The 20,323-nt window shown below is 35.8% G+C and overlaps 1 protein-coding gene across 1 annotated transcript in view; it reads left to right on the top strand.

Annotated features, from left to right (window-relative positions):
- LOC136846622 (ADAM 17-like protease) overlaps window positions 1-10,324 on the top strand; it is a 28,721-nt gene extending 18,397 nt beyond the window's left edge. Inside the window, exons 10-12 of the mRNA XM_067117524.1 lie at window positions 1,304-1,745; window positions 2,357-2,472; window positions 5,321-10,324. Of these exons, the coding sequence (XP_066973625.1) occupies window positions 1,304-1,745; window positions 2,357-2,472; window positions 5,321-5,758 (996 nt within the window). The 3' untranslated portion in view covers window positions 5,759-10,324. The remainder of the gene's footprint in view (window positions 1-1,303; window positions 1,746-2,356; window positions 2,473-5,320) is intronic.
- Window positions 10,325-20,323: the final 9,999 nt, after the last annotated feature.

Genomic DNA, 20,323 nt, shown 5'->3' with positions numbered 1-20,323 from the left:
CTTTATTTTATTCTGTGATTATGTATCAGTACAGATGGATATTTGAATTTATGTAATAAGTTTTAAATATGTTAATTCTAATCCACAAAAACTATTTTTACATACAAATATAAAGTATATATAAAATGCTAAGTGTTGTTTAAGATTATTGTTTTTGGCTGAGCCCAGTTTTTTTTAGATCTTTACAGCCTCCTTAATCTCTCTCCTGATTTGACTTAGTAATCTAGGGACTAGTGGTCTAGAACATGCTGCAGCCAGGCATTTAGTTGTGAATGTTACTGCTATTGAATTTTAACCTAGTGAAGATTTGTTTATCACCCCATATTCCTACATTCTGTTAGACAATTCCTTTACAGCTTTATATCCTGGCAAGGTTATGGGCTTCACACTTAGCTCCCTTCTTTTTTCCGGTTATGGAACCATCATGAGTACTTGAACCTACCTGGGAGAGTTTACATCTTCCTCTGTTCATTCATAGTTCTGTGTACATTTTGGAATACTGTAATTTTTTAATTTTTTTTCTTCATTTCGTTACTAAAGCTTAATGTTTAATGTTGATTTGATCCATCCATTTTTTATTATTACTCTCATGTTTGGGGCACATAAACACTTAGTCTTTTGTCTACCTTCTCAGTGGGATTGAAGCAAGGGCTTTTTATCTGATCAATAAACCCATCCCACCTTCACCTTTTTTTTTTTATATGCAGTGTTCCTATGTCTTTTTTTTACAGTCAGTATTTTAATGTAGATATTCAGCGCCATGATACTCCTCTTGCACATTTCTCTGGCTATTAAGACCCCTTTTTTCTGTGAATCTTCCATCTTCTTAATGGCAGTCTCTCATTTCATCCAAGTTTAGCCCCTCTGATTTTTCCATCTCCTTACTCTTCATACTTTCACCAGACCAGGCATAGAAGGTCATTGAGTTGCCAGGTTTTGGCTTCTGGTACATGAAGTCAGATCGTGAATGAATTTGATTTATAATGAGCTCTATATTTTCTATAGAAATGTAATTTGAAAGATTATAGATTTCTCTTCAGTTTCTACTTACAATTGAACAAATCAGTGAAATAGGCCTGAAAGTAGTAGTCTTCATTTTGTTTTATATATTGTATAGCAGTACTTTTCTAATTTTTATTGTCTTCCATTTCTTTGTGATATAAATGTGGAATAGATTTAGTTGTAAATATGGGTACTGAGCTAAGAAATAGCACCTACTAGGCATGCAACACAAATTATATGAAGTATCACTCCCCTTTTGAAATTTGCACTTCTATTAAATATTGTGTTTTCCTTCCAAAAGAGGTTCTCTCCATGCAGCCTCAAGGCAATCCGTGGTGTGTTAATGGCCAAATCTTCACGTTGTTTCACTGAGCCTGAGGAGTCTTATTGTGGAAATCAGCGAGTTGAAGGGCAAGAAGACTGTGATGCTGGTCTTGTAGGACAGGATGACATTGATATGTGCTGCGACAAGCACTGTAAATTGAGGGCTGAAGCTAAATGTAGTGATCGCAATTCTCCTTGCTGTTTGGGTTGCCAGTTTATGAGCAGAGGGTTCAAATGTCGAGAAAAACAGCCAGCAACATGTGAGAATGAGGCAAGATGTGAGGGCAACAAGGCTGAATGCCCTAAAGCTAAACCCATGGAGGATGGGACGCCTTGTATTGAAAAAGGAAAATGCCTTGGTGGGGTTTGTCAACCCTACTGTGAAACCCAAGATATGCAGAGCTGCATGTGTGACACAAGTAAGAAAATTTAAAATGTACAATTCTCTTTTTTTTTTTTAATATAGTCAAGGATTGGTCTTATCCCCTTATTTTTTCTAGAATATTTGTTCTATTTACATGTGTTGGGATGGAAATAATCTTTTATAATTAGGAAAAGATTGCAAAGAAGCCAATTTCAGGATAGGAATGAAGGGTTGAAACTTCCTGGATATAAACAATGTGATTCTTAGGCTATGTTTGTGTGTACTTCAGTCCCTGCAGTGGGGTCATAGTTATTGAGCATAAATGGTTAGTACAGGGATTAGTATACAGTCCACCCCATAGCATAAGCTGATCACTTGCTTTGGCAGGGCATTCCTCTGCAGTTTGGGGAATAATTGGTCACATGTAGAACTTTCACTTTTCATAAAGTTCAATAGGGGACAAGTGCAAGCCAGTCAGGATCCCATCCTATTAAATTAAGGATTGAAATTATTTGTATTATCATAGTCATTATGTGCCAGATTTGATTTACTAAACCTTGCAAAAAGTGGATATTACTTTTGTCATTTTGCTTGCGTATGAGAACAGTGGTAGTAGGTATTTCGAAAGATTTTTCCTTGTTACGTGAATGATCATCTTCATTCCAGTTGATGATGCTTGCAAGAGATGTTGCCGCAAAAACCTCAATGATACTTGTTTCCCTGTAACGCCTGTGGACATTCTCCCAGATGGTACACCTTGTATTCATGGGTTTTGCAACAAGGTAAAGTATTTTTCTCTTTGTTAGATATGCTGTCATACTCTTCAGTTCTCACTTTATTTGAGAAAAGTTAGTTACTTTTATTGCCATTTCCCAGCATGAAATCTGCACGACTTATGTTAAGCTGTACTTTGGTCAAAATGTTTAAAAAAATATGATGTAGATATATAAAAAATATATAAAAGAAAAATGCATAAAGATTATGTGAAGATGAATAAATGTTAAAGATTAATCAGTTTTCATTGTAATTCTGTACTCCTTTGGAGAACCAAGAAGAATGTGATACAGTTTTGTTTTATGTATTCATGTAGGATAAGATAGACTTTTTTCAATAGAAAATAATATTTTTAAATGCAGTTTAGTGGTTCCAAATATCCATGCTAGATAAAATCTTAAACTAATAATTTTTTTAATCTCTATCCATTATTAATAGAATTTGATACACAACCATTTTTTCTTGCTACACAAATCTGTCTGGTGTCTCAACTTGAAACCTTTCTGATATGGTTAGCTTACTTTGAGATATGGTCAGCTTACTTTGACTGAAACCTTGAGATTAAAAACTGTTGAAGTCATTCAAATATTTTGTGTATCATTTTTTGTGTATACTAAATTTGGTTTCTTAATTTTCCTAAGCCTTATGGATCACAAATTTTATGAAAAATCTAGTTGTTTCTACAGGAATGCAAACTATGGTCTTTTGTGTAGGAATATTCTTCAGCACAAGCTGGGATTGGTTGTTGGAGTTGGGTAACTAGTGGTTGGAGGATGAGTTGGGGGAAACCCCCACTCAATGCTTTCACCAAGTACTTTTCCTTTGGCATCAGGGGAGTCTTGCTGCACTGCTGCTGATTACAATGTTGAAAGTTTTTTCCTTTCTTTTGGATGTTTGATGAATATTCCATGGAGGTGGATGTGCCTAAGAAGTGTGAACAGGGTAGGTGTGAAGGATTTGAATGAATGTGCAGGTACTTTTTGTCCTCTGTGTCCATAGATCCCCACTGATACTTTTCTCTATGTAGGGGTGGAACCTTCTGCTTTCAGCCAGTTGGGTGGCTCTGGAAGATGCTTTCAACATCCTTGGGACAAGCTGGATGTTTATGCCATTCAGTCTGAATGAGTAATCAACAAAGTGTTGATCACAGTGGGGCTTAGGATGACCATGATAGGACCTAGTTGACACCATGCTGAGTGGTTTCCCAATCTGCTGGCTCTCGCAGTCAAGGTGCCAAGAAAGATTGTTCAGTGGCCTACTCTTCATTAGCCACTTGTGCTGAGGTATCTTCAGGAGGTACGAACCCTGCACCTACAGTACTTACTTGGAGGTCATTCAGCAGATCCTGTGAGAGAGAGAGGCTTTTCTCTCAAGACTGTGTAGAAGATGTTAGGATACCTCCAAAGATTTTCACCTAGTGTTAACCAGGGAAAGTGATCCATTATCCGCCTTAAGCCAGGCCTTCTTATTGAAGGGCAAGGGTTTTTTCGCTTTGGTGGAGGTATCCATGCTCATGGAGGAGGTTCAGGCCATCTTGTCATCCTTAGGAGGTGTGGCATGTGGAGTGGGATGTGGCTCTTGTTCTCCATGGTCTAACTCAGGTGCTGTACTGTCCCTTGGGGGAGGCCTTGGACTGAGATCTCACACTCAAGACTGTCTTCCTGCTAGCCTTAGCCTTAGCAAAGCGTATTGGCGAGTCACTTGGCTTTTCATATCTCTTTGTGTACTTGGAAGGTTGGGAATCTCTCGTGTTCTCATTTATTCCTGAGTCTGTAGCAAAAAGTCAAAACCCATCAGTTCCTGAAGAAAGATTTAAGAGCTTTTCATTTCCCTCTCTCCAGGAATTTGTTGGTGTGACCTAGTTGAAATGCTTTTTTGCCCAGTGTGAGCTGTCAGGTGACACCTAAGAAGTACCCAACCTCTTAGACCAGAAACTCCTTTTCTTTCATGCTTTGTGCTTTACAACTCCTCAGGTAAAGTAGATAGTTATGTAGATTGAGTGAGAGGTCACAAAGTCAGGAGCATGTAAACATCATTTGCATTTTAAAACAACTTTTATGTAGCAGAGATAATGAGAGCATGTGTATGGAAGCTTCAGACCACATTTGCTTCATTCTACCTAAGGAATGACATTCACAAGTCCCTTTGAGGCAGCAGCTTGGCCAAGTAGATGCCAGTTTGGGCACATATGCAAGCAGGCTACTCAAGAAGCTACGTAGTCCGAGAGCTTTGGCTTGTAAGATGTGAGTACGAGAATGAGGATGTTTCAAGTTGCCAGTCAGTTGATTATTTTTCCTAGGTATGCGAATCAAAGCCTTTTATCATAATCCCACCTAAACTGACCTGCTTCGTTCCTGATGCTGAAGGAAAAAATGTCCAGTGATTGCAGGTAAGGGGGGGCCTCTCCCACTCACTCTCTTACCACCAATTAACTTCCTTGTTACCAAGATTCAACAACAGATTCAAGCTCACAATAAAGGATACTCATACATAAAAGGCTTTGGTTTCTATAAATAGAAATACAAATTACTTTTAATTAAGAATTTGCCATTAAAAAAAAACTTTCATAATATACCTTACTGATGTTAAATTGGAGAGCTTAATATGTGATGAGTAAAAATATTATTTAGCCATCTTTTATTGGTATTGTACAGCTTTTGTCAAATGGATTGTCAGTAAATCAGAATGTATAGAAATAATCTCGTTAAGTTATCCTCATAGATGTCAAGATGTTTCTGGTTTGTCTCACTTGTGAAGGAACTTTTATTGACAAGGAGAAACATTGCTTTTGTTGCAGGTATATTTAAATATGTATATTGTATTTAGTTCAAGTGTTATACATATTTTTTTTTCTAGGGTAAATGTGAAAAGACAGTCCAAGATGTTGTTGAACGTTTCTGGGACATTATTGAGGACATCAATATCAATACTGTGCTGATGTTTCTTCGTGACAACATTGTGGGTACTGTTATTATTATTTCTGTCATCATCTGGGTACCAGCTTCATGCATATTTAGCTATGTGGATCGCCGACGCCAAGATGAATATCACAAATATGTTCGCTGGTATTACAGTAATGAGTTGGTTCATCCTACTGACAGTGTTCGCATCATAGATAGCAAACGAACTAGAGTCCATGAACCCAATCGCGCTCAAGAAGTTGCCAGTCGCACTCATAATGTTGGGCCAAGGGTCCTTGCCACTCGAGAGCCTCCAGAGGGTGCAGAGAGTAGGCAAACTTTGAACACCCCACAGTCTCCTCCTGTGTCTCAACAGTATGGAAGTGCCATGTGAAATACAGTAATTCATTGATATTCTCTTGATAACGCATTGCTAACTTTTTTACCACCAAGATTAGTAATATTTTGTAATAGTTTGTAAGATTGCTGTAGCAGTGAATGACTCTGTTAACAGCAGCAGATTTTTCTATGGAAATGGGAAACTGATGACCATAGGGAAAAAGGTAATTACAAGTTGTTTGTATTTTATATTAATGGGTAAATAGCATCACAAGCTATTTAATAAAAACCAAGTAATTTGGTGCATAGTGTTACCCTGTTGTAAATCATAAATATATACCATTACCTTGCTAAGGTACCTTAGATAGAGACACAAGGGTGCCTAATGATGGAAAGTATGTAGTCAGGAGCAAAGCTATTGTCAAAAAAAAGTCATAACTTGTATTTTCATATTCTTCATCATGTGGAATGGTGCAAATTCATGAATAGTGATAATGTTGTTGTGCCTCTTACAAAGACAGTAGTTCTTGAATGCTGAATTACCTAAAAGGGAACATCAAAGAATTTTTATATGGATACTGTAAAGTGTCATTCAGGTTGCACAGTGAAGTTTGCACTACTGTATCTTGTAAGTCTGAGGACTTGGGTGTTATGTTTTAGAGCCATGGTATGGTAAAGTGATTAGCCATCTGCACTCATTCAAGGCTTGAACATTCTCTAATAGCAATTATTTATATAGAAAATGATTTTTTTTTATTTATGCACTTGATTTCCATAGTTCATACATTCCATGATTTTTTATGTGAGGCAGTGTCATGTTTGTTGAGACAAACCATATGGTTACATTGACTCACATGTTCATGTTGTGACTATAAGTTTTTGGAGATGCTAGGTGAAGCAGTACTGACGTTAAATTTGTTTTCTGAATTCACAGTAGATTTTATATCTTAGTTGTCAGTTTACAGAGTCGAATTGGTAGATTTAGTCATTTTATACTATTTTTTATATGCAGAAGTCTTGTTTTTTCACTATAATATAGTTTTATCTCTATCCTGATATAATTGAAGTCCCTTTGGACAAATATTTAGCTGTATTAATCAAGGATATTTGTCGTTGTTGGTTATATCTGTGAGTTAATGAGTCGTCGGTTATATGTGAGTTAATGAGTCGTCATTCCAGGGCTAGGTGTTTAGTGCCATGTTTGGTGAACTGAATTTAATTATTTGTCTTCCATAGTCTTGAGTAAAACCTGCTATTATGCGCAGGAGTTACATTGAAGTGACGAGAGGTGATAAGGCAGTCGTACATCTTCAAAATGTGAACTAGTGGTCTGATTGAACAGCTATATTAACATTAATCATGTCTTCTAAATGCAGTGCACATAATTGGAAAGCTCTTTCTCAATAGGACTATGACCTCAGATGAGAAATGGTTGTTAATTTAAAAGTAAAAATATATTACTACTACTACTACTACTACTACTACTACTACTACTACTACTACTACTACTACTACTACTACTACTACTACTACTACTACTTCAAGCTTTAGTAGGGTTAACAGACAGAGTACAATGTAGGATATACTAAAAGTTCTCTGTAGTGTCCCTATGGCTCCTAGCTGCTTTGTTTTTTTTCTTTAATTTTCATCCATTCTCTTGGTGCCCTCACAAGTTTTATTTAGGTTTTGCATCTGTTTTTCCTTGTGGTTTTTCAAACCATTTCTGAGAACTGTGATAGACACTGCATTCTTTTGTAGAGATGGCTAAATACAATTTGGACATCTTCTTTGGGAGCCAGCCTGAAAAATTTGTTGGTTTTCATCGATTTTAAAAATGATTAGGGTGAGAAATGTTGATAGAAAATAATTTCACCTCATCATGTGTTCTTATTTGATAGGCCTGAATTAACTGTATACTGTATTATTTACACATATGCATTGTTAGATACAGTATACCATTTCTATTCAGTACATCTCCGTAGCTCAGGGCCTTGAATACTTGGCTGCTACAAGTACTGTACTGTATACTGGAAAACCATTTCATTTCTGACCTGAAAGGAAGTTTTCACAAGGAATCCAATAATGTTCTTATTAAGCTAAATATTCCTTCAGTAAGAATAATTTATACATTTACAGCTACTTTTCCTTCTGTGGAATCTGCATATTAATTTTGAAGTTGATGAAGATTGTGCTTGAGACAAAGAGTGGAGTGTTAGAGATTTCTTTCTTTAGTATAGCCATTGGTATATATGTGGTTGTAAGTGAAAGCCTCAAGTCTCTTAATTAGGATTTTTATTTTTAAGGCCTAGAAAATTAAACAGAGTGAAATTAAAGTGTATTGAAGATAATAGGTATTGTAAATGTGTTGACCTTTGGTGATCATACATAGAATATCAAATTTTGTTCATGTTTATCATAACTTTTTTCTAGCCATCTGTAATTTCAGTCATTTTCCTTTTACTTTTGTGTTGAATTTCTTTAATTAATATCTAGCATTTACCAATACATTTTATATTTGCAAATATTCATATCACAGATTCACTTTTTATTTTTTGCTTCTCCAAAAATACTACTACAGTATACAGTTTCAAATATTTTCCATTTACCAACACTTTTTAGGACTGATGACCTTAAATTAGATTCATAGTTACATGGATATTGGTTTTTAGAGGGAGAGGAATTGTTTTTATGGCTTAAATAATTGTTCATGCTGAGCAATAACTCAGCAGTGTTTAAATTTGATAAGGATGTTAGAATTCTCAACTTTCATATGTGTGGTCTCAGTACAGTATTAAGCCAACATTGGTAATGAGAATTACTAGTAATCTCAGTAGCTTTTACAGCTTGAATTAAGTAAAAACTATTATATTAGAGGATGTTCAATCCATAGGGAATGTAATGGGGTTATGAATGAAGTGCTTACATTTAAGGAGTTTTGAAATGTTCAGTTATTTTATTTGTTGAATAAGATGGCCATTTAGAGAAATACTTTACTCTGAAACCTGAATGTGTTTTCCTTTCACATAAATAGTTAAGTGGAAATTGTACAGAAGTCAGGCTTTTTGTATATTCAACCCGTAGATGCATGTAGGTTTCCTTTTATAATTTTCAGTGCAAATATTTGTATTTTTCAGGTGATAATGGTCAGTAGTATATATTTACGTTACTCTCATGGATTTTGAATATTAGCTGGTAGGACCAGGTCAATAATTTAATACCTCAGATGGAAATTTGTGTTGCTGATCTTCAGATGGTGAATTTTATATTCAGCTAGACTTGAAGATACCATTTAAAGCAAATTAAAGGCTTTTGTAAGTATAAAACTTTTTCTTTTGTTGTCAGATCATTTTGATCACACATTATCTTTAACATATTCAGTTTTTGTCAAGAAAATTCATTTGAAATTTATATACTATTTCTCTTCTTTTCTAATACATTACAGTAGACTCACAGCTTATGCAAGGGTGATATAGAGGCTATAAAAAAGTGCTCTTTTAACAGTGAAATATAAGTGAATATAGCTCTCTATTTTATGTCCTATATTAGATCTTTGTTAATAGCAAAAAATTCTACCTGCAGTATGAAAGAAGTTGAAGTGTCAGGTGAAAGGAAGAATTAATAAATATGGGACTTATAAGTCCCTGTGTTCAATAAATATGGGACTTATAAGTCCCTGTGTTCATGCCACAAAACAAGAAGCAACTTCTTAGTGTGCTTACATTTCCAGGTACTGCCTGATACTGGTGCCAAACATGGCAAAAAACTGCATGCAAAGTTTGCGCATCACTGCCAACTTAAATAAAGAAAGGGTAAAAAAAGTTTGCCAAAGCTGTGTGTCTACTGTATTTTCAGTTTCCCACCAGCTTTTACTAGATATGTACCAGTGAAAAGAGGGAGTAAGGGTTTTTCTTTGTGAAGTTGAGGAAAAGTTTTTTTGTGAAATCAGGTATTTCAAGTAATGAGCATTATTTCCATGATGTTTACTAATTGGTGCTCTTTCTCAGCTGTTGCCCTACTTTTATTGCAATAGTTGTTTCGAAACATTATTATTTATATTGTTTTGGTTGGCTTGATAAATCACCATCAGTACATAAAGGAAAATTGAATATTGACAATGTTAGTAATCCAGTAACAAGAATTCCTATCTTTGTTTGATGCAAGCAGAGGAATGGTTGTTTTATGATTTTAAGGTAACTGAATATTGTGATATAACATTGTCAGGATTTTGCACTGGAAATATCTTCCTCACATTAAGGTAAGATTTACAGTATACTTGTAAATGAGATGGTACACAATAGGTTGTACTTACACTCAACTTTTATAGCTTTATTGAAACCATACAACTAAGCTGTCTCATATTTTGCAATATATGAGTACAATAGTTTTCTTTGCAGATGCTGAATTGTGTTACAATCTCAAAATATTGTACTACTGATGCACCTTAATTTTGCATTTAACTCCAGTCCTTAACTTCAGAAGGACAGACACATCTTGTACCATTTGTGAAACTTACGTAACAAACTGAGCACTTACTTTAGCATTTGACTTAGATTCCAAGTTCAAAAATGATATTGGTTGTGCTAGTGTTGTGATTGTTGAATGGTTGTTTGCTTAAGCAAAAGTTTTGCAATATGGAATGATCATTTGTCATATGATTGCAGAGAGCGGGAAATCAAGGATTCAGCTGTAGTGGCATATATTAATAAGTTTTAAATTATGAGCAACCAGCAAGAAATTGATAATTTGGTTTCTTTTAAATATGAAAGTAAATAGTAAATATGAATCACACATTTACTCATTATGAAAGATGAAAGGTAATAACCATAATACTTTTTTTGATCTTGATAGCAAAAGAGATTTGGGTAGTACTTTATTCGATACTTTTTTAATACCAGCTATTCCTCCAGTGAAGGAAAAGAATTATTTGAAAGAAGTGAAGGCTAATATACATGCATTGTATTGTCAGAGCTGCCTATAAATCCTTTTTGTCATATTCATATGTAGTTACCATATCCATTTTAACCTTGTCAGATTACTGCAAGGCATACTGTTATTAGCTCATACTAGAGGCAAGTTGTCATCCATATAGTAAAAGGACTTCTGAAGTTATTTCTCATCCAGTTTTGAGTTTAGAAAGAATTGATTGGTAGCTAAATTATGTCTAGAGGTTATTTATAGTTGGCATATATTGTGAGATTGAACTGTGTTAACCTGAATTTAATGGTTGAGTGTTGTATTTTGGATTTTTCAAAAGTTTATTAGAGTTTGCATATTTTCAGCTAAATTAATTGAATAAATTTGTCATTTCAAAGCTATTCTTGATTGCACTCATAGGAATTGGTTGAATGGAAAACTGCAGCAAGAAGGAAACATTGGAGCCATTAACATCACCATATCGAAATAGATGATATAAATTATTCACAGTTAGCCTTAGGTTAACATTGTATTTTGTATGTTTTTGTATATTCCAATATACATTTAATAGTTTTATTTATAACTGAGATTACTGTAGTTAGGTGGGACTATTAAATGTGTACTGGAATATATTAAGTAAACATTTTAAAGTTATGTGAGTGTGTTTTAGAGTATTGCCAAATAAGAAGTATATACCACCTGAGTACTTTCATTTCAGTGCTTCAGAGATTAATATATATTACAGACAAGACCATATATGTACTACAGTATATGTATATTGCATATACAAATACTGTATATATATTTTTGTAGTACCCAAAACAGTTTATTTTTCATATTTCAGTGCCCAGATTTAATAAATATGTCCAGATTCAACTATAGACATTGGATATAGTCCATGTAATACTAATACAAGAAGTTAACTTGGCACCTCCAACCTTGGAAGCTGTATATGGTATTATCAATTAATCTTTTTTGAGAAAATTCATTATGATTAATTTTGCTATTTACTAAATTCACTGAAGTATGCTTTTTGATTAGATTTTAATTATTATTCTCATTATTATGAGTTCCAGCACAATTTTCTAGTCCAATGTTGTGTCATTGAGCCTGTTTTGGGACTCTTCAATATACTAGCTTTGGTAACATTGTCATGTAGCTAACTTTTAATAGCAACAACTCTTTCAAGTAGCCCAGTAAATCCTAATTGGAGGTGGCTGATAATACAGTGTTGGCTGAGTCATCAAAACATAGGAAACAATAACTCTTTTGCTCTCAAAGAAAATATGTAATTTTGGAAATGTTGGATTTTTTTTTTTTAAATTGTTATATTTGAGTATATGAGTGTGAACATGTTGGCATCAGTGGAGACAGAATACTGTTATTTCTTGGTTTAGTCTGTGATTGGTTGTGATGCATTGCATTCCTGTTTTCTCTAGTACAACTAGATTTCACAATACACTGAGATACTTAAATAATCTTGTTATGGGATCAATCAGTGGCTGAAGGGTGGGCGTTATTTTGAGTGCTCTGTATTCCAAGACAAAATTAAGTAATGAATTGAGACATACTGAGAACCTTTGGTTCTAAAGTAATAGAACTCAAGTACAACAAACTACATTGAGTAGGTTAGAACTGGTTCTGTCGAATTCAGGCACAATATGTAGCCAATAGTCATAAGTAAAACATTGTTAATGAGATGACTGAACAGTGAACATGTTCGCCCTGATATGCAATGATCTCTATTACAATAGATGGGAAGACACACTACTATTAGTAATGATTCTTTTGGGCCAACGACTAGCATTTCTGAAAATTACCTCAAGTAGTCTCATTTTTTTTTTACAGTTTGGGAATTGCCCATGTTTTTATTGAATTGGTTGTTGAATGAAATTGCCACTTTTTAGAGAGCTTAATATGTTCCAAGCTACTGTCTGTTTTCTTAATTTGTCAGGTATAAGTAGTTCATATTATTTGTACAGTACTGTGCTGTATTACAAGAGGACATACCATAAATGCTTATACTTAAGACTAATATGCAGAATGTACTCTGCATGTTAGCCATAAGGAAGACTCCAGTTAAAGCAAGGCGAGGCGAGAAAAGAAAGTTGATTCAGGGTTTTTGTTAGCCCAAAAATGGGATTTACCAGCCTTGCATCATTCATTGATTAGTCTATTTTTTAGGATCTCGAGAGTGTGAACCCTTTTCTGTTATCATTGTAATGGAGGATGTTATGAAGGGGTGCACAAAAGGAGTCCCAATCATGGGAGGTGTTATGTGTAGTTGGCAGAATGTTACCAGCAGAATCAGAATAAGATTTAGAAATTTTCAAGAAGCTGGAAGACAGGGAAGATGGAAAGTTATTGTAAGTGAAACAAATCTCCTGGTGACTGAAAAGGAACCAAGGGAAAAGGAATGGTTATTAAAGTGGTCATAAGGATGCTGTGCATTGAACTCAGTACTGTGTACATTGTTGAATGTGACAGATGGTGTCACAAGAAAGGCTAAGGATTGGAAGGATGTGCGGATAAGAGATGGTTAATGCCCAAAATTTGTAAGAGCAACAGTGAAGGAGAGGGAGCTTGACTACCATGTTGTTGTAGAAGGACCATTCTCATTCTTTGAAGGCCTGGAGGATATCTGCCACATTGTGGGACACTGGACTGTGTAGCAGACTTTGAGAAGACATTCATGCCTTGGGATTATCCAGCAATCCAGCAGGCAGAGTGGATTTTCTTAGAATATGACTTGATGGCTTGCTAGACCACATATTTTGTAGTGAACCTTTACTTGGTACCTTTTTTCTTTCTTTGTCTGTACTCCTGTAATGCTTTGTGTTTCCTGAGGAAGAAAAGGAATCATTCTACAGTTTTTAACAGATCAGCACTACTGAGAGTGGTGATGATGAAGAGTGTGGCATTATTAAACTTTTCAAAGATATGGAATACTTGTGAATTTGAGAAGTAGGTCCTTAAGCTATTTGTTTAACTACCAAGGTGTGACCTTACTTCTGTGTTCAGTAGATGTAGAAGGAACTGCATCAGCCCTTATATTAGCCTTCAAGCAACTCGACTTTTGGCTGAATTGGCTCCTCCTAGGGAATGACCAGCAGCAAGATGCTATCCCAGCTTTGTGGGCCAGTGAGCATGCACAAGATCACTAGTAGGTTACCTTCTTCAGCAGAGCCCTTAAGTGATATCTGAATTAGAATTTTTACATCTACCAATATTCCGCATAAAATTTTTGTCAAGAGCACAATATTTTTTGTCCGAGAGGTGGTTTTTAGAACGGACGAATCTGAATCAGATCAAGAGTTTTCATTTAAGGTCAGTGTATATGATGTAATGTCTTTATCCTCATCATTTAAAATTTTTTTGTCATATTCAAGTTGTTAAAACCAAATTTTGGAGGTATAAATCATCTTTTACTTTAATTCACCATGGAAACATCACTTAATTGTTTTTTGGATACATTTTCAACAGAACCAGTAGATGCCAGTTAGCATATGATTAGCCAGTTTCATCAACACCTAATGTTCTCAATAACTTTTTTTTATCTTGTTCATGGTGGCAATTTAGAGTAGCTCCACAAGTCTCGGAAGTGTGACAAATGTTTTATTATCTGGGATAAGAATATTTAGGCACCCAGACCATAGGTCTATAAAGAAAGGTTTTGGTTCCTGCCTTTAACTTTTGCTTATTTTTAAATGAACAGAGTTCTAACAAACTGTTGGAAACCTGGCCCCCTAGATATCAACTTTAAGTTAAATAAAAGTTTACATAGGTATTAACTTGAAAAATTAAAAAATTTTTTATGTTTTATACATGCACAAAAGTTATTTCCAGGAGGGTCCACTTCCTATCATGCCATTGAAAGTTATTTTGCAACTTCATTTGCCATGGTTTAGCAATAACATTTGTTGATATAAGATATTGGGAAGTACCCTAGCAGCAGAGTCTCAACTTTGGGAACACATGACACTTCTTTCGAGAAAAAGTCGATCTCACAGCTAACGGTTGTGCAACATGACGTAATGTATCATGAAAATCAAATGTTTTACTTATGGAACAGTTGTTTTTGAATGTATATGTACTCAGTTACCCATATCAAAGTTACCTGTATAAAGTTACAAAATCACATCATAGAGTAATATGTGGGAAAATAGCTTTCAGCCAAGCTCCCAGACTGAGCCAAAAATTGCATAGGTGATTGGTTTTGGTTTTTCCTCTGAGTAATGGGTCTTTTGTTTGCCAGGTTTGCACCATTGAATGAATGTAGGTTTATTCTCTGGTGGCAGAACAGTTGGTACTTAGGGTAAGTCATTATCATTAAACATAATCTTTTGTGATGTTCATAATTATAAGATATTTTAATCTGGCCTGAACTAAAATTCCCAGTTCTCATAGGAGTGGCTATATTAACATTGTCTCATTGGGCCAGTTTTAAACAAGGATGTGCAAATATGTGGAACCACACAACATCAGAAAGCATTGGTTGAATGTACTTGATTCTGAGCCCAAGAATACATATACCATACTGTACCTAGAGAAATTTGTGCTGTACCATTAGGATGCTGGATATGTTTTATATAATAAGATTGTTTGCAGGAATTGTAGGAAGTTCATAGATGGAAATACTTTAGTACATAGCAGTAAGTGGTAAACTTGCATCAGAACATCACACTCACTTCTACTAGCAAAACCTTTCCTGATTAAATTAAGTTTCAAATTATTTTCAAGGATTATTTCCAAGTGTTTGGATTGGAGTCTAAATGGAATTGAGTAGTAGTATTTAATAAGAGAGGGTCGTCACGTTGACGTAACTGACAGATATTAGTAGAACCCCTTTGTAGTGAGCCTAACAAGGGTCGCTCCATTTTTTAAATTTATAAAGAACAAAATACAAGAAATATAACTTGAACTCACCACAGCATATATGTAGTACCCTTTTTGCAGGTGTTTGTAAGTGCATCTTGGAACGGCTCTACAGATTTCCGGAAAAAATTTTTTATAGAAAGCTAATGTGGCAAGCAGCTATAGAGAATGTTTATGAGATTGTTTGAAAGATTAAAGATAGCAGTTCTAATATAGAAAGAGAGTGTGGTGTTCTCTTAATTATTAAGTTTCAGTAATGCTTATGTATTAGATTAGGAGCACAGTGTCTTCGGTAGAGTACTTGGGTGTCAGGTGCTAGTTTGTTAAGATAACAACTTAAACTGAAAATGTGCATTATAATTAGGTTATCAGCTGTTAAATGGCTGAATTACCAGACACTTTTTATAATGACTTAATTTTATTTGGGAAAAGCCTATATGCGCACGCACACAGAAACTTGCTCATGAACACGTGTGCAGAAATTTCCTTACATGAAATTTGTGGCCTAATAAGCATTAGTAGTGGAACACTTAGTATGTACTGTATATCATAAATCAGGACACTGATATGTACTCTTTGTGATGTATTTATCATCAATGACAAGATTTTTAAGCATTTTGCATTATATTTGTACTTGGCTTGTCTTTTTGATGTTGATTAATATGTGTCCATGAATGTGTGAATTTGATTGTATTATTTTGTCTTAATACAGTAAAATATACTTTATATATATGAGGGTCATTCTCTTCATTCTTTGCCAAGAACGAGAATTTGATAAAGGAAACTTATATGAAGGCTGATTAAAGTACGTTTCGGTCATGTAGAAAAGTTTTATACATACCCCGGTAGTTATTCAGTAGCCACCATTTTTTTATTAGATAGAATTATATGAAAGTGCCCTCTATATGGCTGTGTGAGTGACCATTGGGGTTTGAATGCAGTTTTGTCCAGATAAAATACCCAGCTGGGAAATTATGCTTTAGGTTCATAATCCATAATTGTGACAGATGATCTGTGGTATTTTGTTGTAATACCAAAATTTTACTAGTACTGTATATCATCAAACTTCTCTACTGAAAGTATAGCATTTTTAATTGTGATTCTAGAAGTGCTTTACAGTCTCTAGAAGTTTTTGATGCTAATATTCTTCCAAGATTGAAAAGAGTGCTGTGGTTATTTTAAGGAATAGTTAACAAGGTAGGTTGATTAAGAAGCAGGTGGATTAAGGTGGGTTTACCCATTACTTACCAACAGTCTAACTCACTTTCCTTTTGGCTGCCATGGAAAACAAACTTCTCCATTGCTGTAGGTCCCTATTCTATACAGTAGTGAAAGTGTACCTGTAACTTGGATGAACTTTGGATTGATGGTGGCTTGAATATTTTTGGACGTTTGGACTAATCTTTTGAGAGAATTATGGAATATTGGTCTGAGAAGTGTTTGTGAACAGTGTAGATATCATGGGAAAAGGGAGCATGTGTGTGGAAGTTTTATGCTGTCCATTACTGCAAATCTTCATTCTTTTTGCTTAATTTGCAGGAGCCAGAGTTGCACTTCTGACTTGACTTGTGGAGAGCAAGAATATTCTGGTTGGTCTTGGTCTCAACTGGGAAAGTGTGGAACCAAAAGAAGCCCAAAAAGCAGTTTCAGGTGACTATGTCAAATAACACTCTGCAGCACACTGTCCTTGACTGTGGTGTCTCTTTTGTACTCTTTCCAGCATCCGTCTCTTGTCTGCTGGGTCCATTCCTGCTAATTCTTCCCCAGGCTTCCCAGTTAATAGTGGGGGAAAGCTTCGGTCAAAGGAGACAAGACCTGTTCCTGCTGTTTGTAGTGACACAGGTGACTAGTCAGTGTCTGTGCCCAATGCAACAGTGGTTACACACCTGTTCTTTCCACTTCTGCTCTTGTATCACTGACTACTCTAGGTTTCCCATTGCAGTTATTGGGGATTTCAAAGGTGTGGCTTTCTCTCGGCTTGCTTGGGAAGTTATCTTTTGCAGCCTTCTCAGAGCAGGTTCTAGATCTGGAAGGTTGCTGTTCCTTCTTTGGGAGTCTCTAAGAGATCCCTCTCTTTTATTGTTGCAATCACTTTTATTGTTGCAATGAGTGACATTTTCACTGGATCCTAGGGTTGCCATGTACACATGTCATCTTGTGATTAACACATGTTATCTTGTGATTAGTGGATTAGGAGTAACAAAAAAATCAGAGCAAGGCCAAGGGGAAGAAGTTTAAATGCTCAACTTCCTTGCTCTTCTCTTCCTCCTCCTCTTCTTTGCTTTCTCCATATCTGGACAAGCAGAAGCAGAAGAATAAGGCCAAGAAGTCCTTCTTACATATTTCGTTTGTAGTCCTGTAGGCCTTCCATCAATTCTAACCTTTCCACAAAGGATTAAAAAGGACTCCATGGGAGAGGTGGATGAGGCTGTCCACAAGCCTAATCATGCCCCTTTGTGTATTTGAGATTACTCAAAGGAGGAAGACTATACCAGACTCTTCTCATGCTTCCCATTCCTACTTGAGGCATAGAGAAGGGTTGATGCCCCCCTGTGGCTCCTGCTCATTGTGTTCTTTTGAATTTGTTTGCGAGGTTCATAGGCATGTACACCAAAGTTCACCTCGTATATGTGTCTCGTACACAGTGTATGTGGCGTCTTCCCTATGCCTACTCTGGTTCTGCTACCATTTGTAGGATGGTTAATGAGGGTGCTGATCAACCTTATTCTGTACCTACATTATTATTTTATGGTCTGGTGTTAGGTTTTAGTGTAAATTGTGCTTGGTCTGCACCTGTCAATCTCAGTTTGGTACCGGGTTCTGTTGGTTCTAGGCATTCATTACCAAATTACCATGGACAAGTTGATGCATATCTGCCCTCTTTTTTTTTTTATGGGGCCCCTCTCAGCCTACCCAGGGTCCCAGTATGACCAGCAGGTCCTATGCCTTTAGAGCCCGCTTAAGCCAAGTTGGCGAAATCATTGGTCTCATTCATGAGTGCAGTGATTTTTGGGAAGCCTCTATAGCTGCTCCTTAAGAGCAAATCGTCTCATTAATTGTATCTTGGGTGTACTCCTGAAGCAAGATCATCATTTGGTCTCCACTTGATTGAGTGACTACCCCCTACTCTGGTACAGCAACAGAGGTTCCACTCACCAGAGGACTGTGAAACCACTCTGATAGATACTTGCCAGTCTCCAGGTTGACAAACAGCCTTCCTTTGGACAGATGGGATTTCATTTTCCTTTCTTGTATCAGAAGTCAGGGACACTTGCAGGTTTCTCCTTTACAGTTGTGCCTGCATTGGAGAAGGCTGTTGGTGTTGGGAGGGAAGGCATTGATTTTCCTCCCTCACAAATCAGCAAACCTGTAGGTGAACTGCCTGCTTAAGAGACAGCTCTGTGCATGATTTCTTCTCCATGTAGGTATTGGTTGAGAATTTATTGTTGCTGCGGAGTAGTTCAGTTTTGGAATTTGCCATGCCAATAATGATGTTTGTATACTATGAATTGTTTTTAAATAATTGTTCCAGAATAATGCCTGTGTTGAATGAACCCATTATGACAATTTGTAATACCCACCACATTGTGGCAGATTAGCAATGTAAATCACCAGTGAACTCAGGTTTTTCAAATGTCCACCAGATAATTCTGTGCCTCCAAGATATGCTTAAGAATTTAAATACTTCGTAAATATTTACTAGCTGGGGTTTCTAATAAATTCAAAAGAATATATAGTATTCAGAAGGCTATGAGGGTAACAAGACTACTAAATACTTTAATCAGTTTTAATTTCAACTTTTGAATAGTTACAATTATATTGTAATAATATTGTAATTACACAAACACAATGACTAGGTAAGGAATGATCTGATGTTATATCAAGTACAAAGTTCAGTAACAACGATCTGATGTTATATCAAGTACAAAGTTCAGTAACAACTATCATTCAGTATTTTCACTACCATACTCCTCATTTTATACTAATTGTTATTTGGAGAGATTAGACACCATTGTTATCAGAGGAGGCACTGCAACACACAAATTCCATATAAGTATATAAACTGACCTTTATCACAGGTTTAATTTTATTTACAATAAAACAAAGCAGTGCAGTTCTGACTAATATTATGAATACCTTCTTGTTGCATAGTGCAGATGGGTGTCTAGTGTCCTGAATTAAATACATTAACCTTTCAGATGTTTTAGGAGTCCAAACTTAGCCTGTGGAAACTAAAAGAGATGACATTTGCCTGATGTCACTGGAATCTCAAAAGGTTAATGAAGTATTCCTGAAATGCAACTGGATACTGTTTTTAAGGAAAGGTTTTAGTAAAGTTTATGAGCTTTTAATGCACAAGAAAATGTTCCTAGGTATAAAAACCTTAGCCTTCCAAGTTGCAGTCTGCATGTGCACTGGACTGGCCATGTACTGACTAGACAAGTGGTACCCTGGTGGAGATGGGATGCCCATTCTCACCCAACCAATGTTATCTACTATTCTTTTGGCTTGTATGCAGAATGAAAAACTGAAGGCAAATATCAAAGCAGGGTGGATGAGGTGGATTACTGTGCCTCCAATATGAAAGGCCATGGTTTGTATGCCTATAAAAAATACAAATTACTTGAAAAATCTGGCATTGGTTCCTATGGGGATACAAACTCAAAGCCTTTCATATATGGAGACTGTCTATATAAGGAGGGAGGTAGAGCTGAGCAACTTCCCAGGCAGGGCAGTGTCATCATGCAGAAAAAAAGCACTGGCATTGACCCAGAGTATAGAGTGGTGCTTCCTCTATCACTACTTTGCATGTTATGGATTATAATCACAT

This window comes from Macrobrachium rosenbergii, chromosome 15, assembly GCF_040412425.1.
Source record: "Macrobrachium rosenbergii isolate ZJJX-2024 chromosome 15, ASM4041242v1, whole genome shotgun sequence".
In the NCBI taxonomy this organism is placed as follows: domain Eukaryota; kingdom Metazoa; phylum Arthropoda; class Malacostraca; order Decapoda; family Palaemonidae; genus Macrobrachium; species Macrobrachium rosenbergii.
This window is presented reverse-complemented; position numbering and strand designations above follow the sequence as displayed.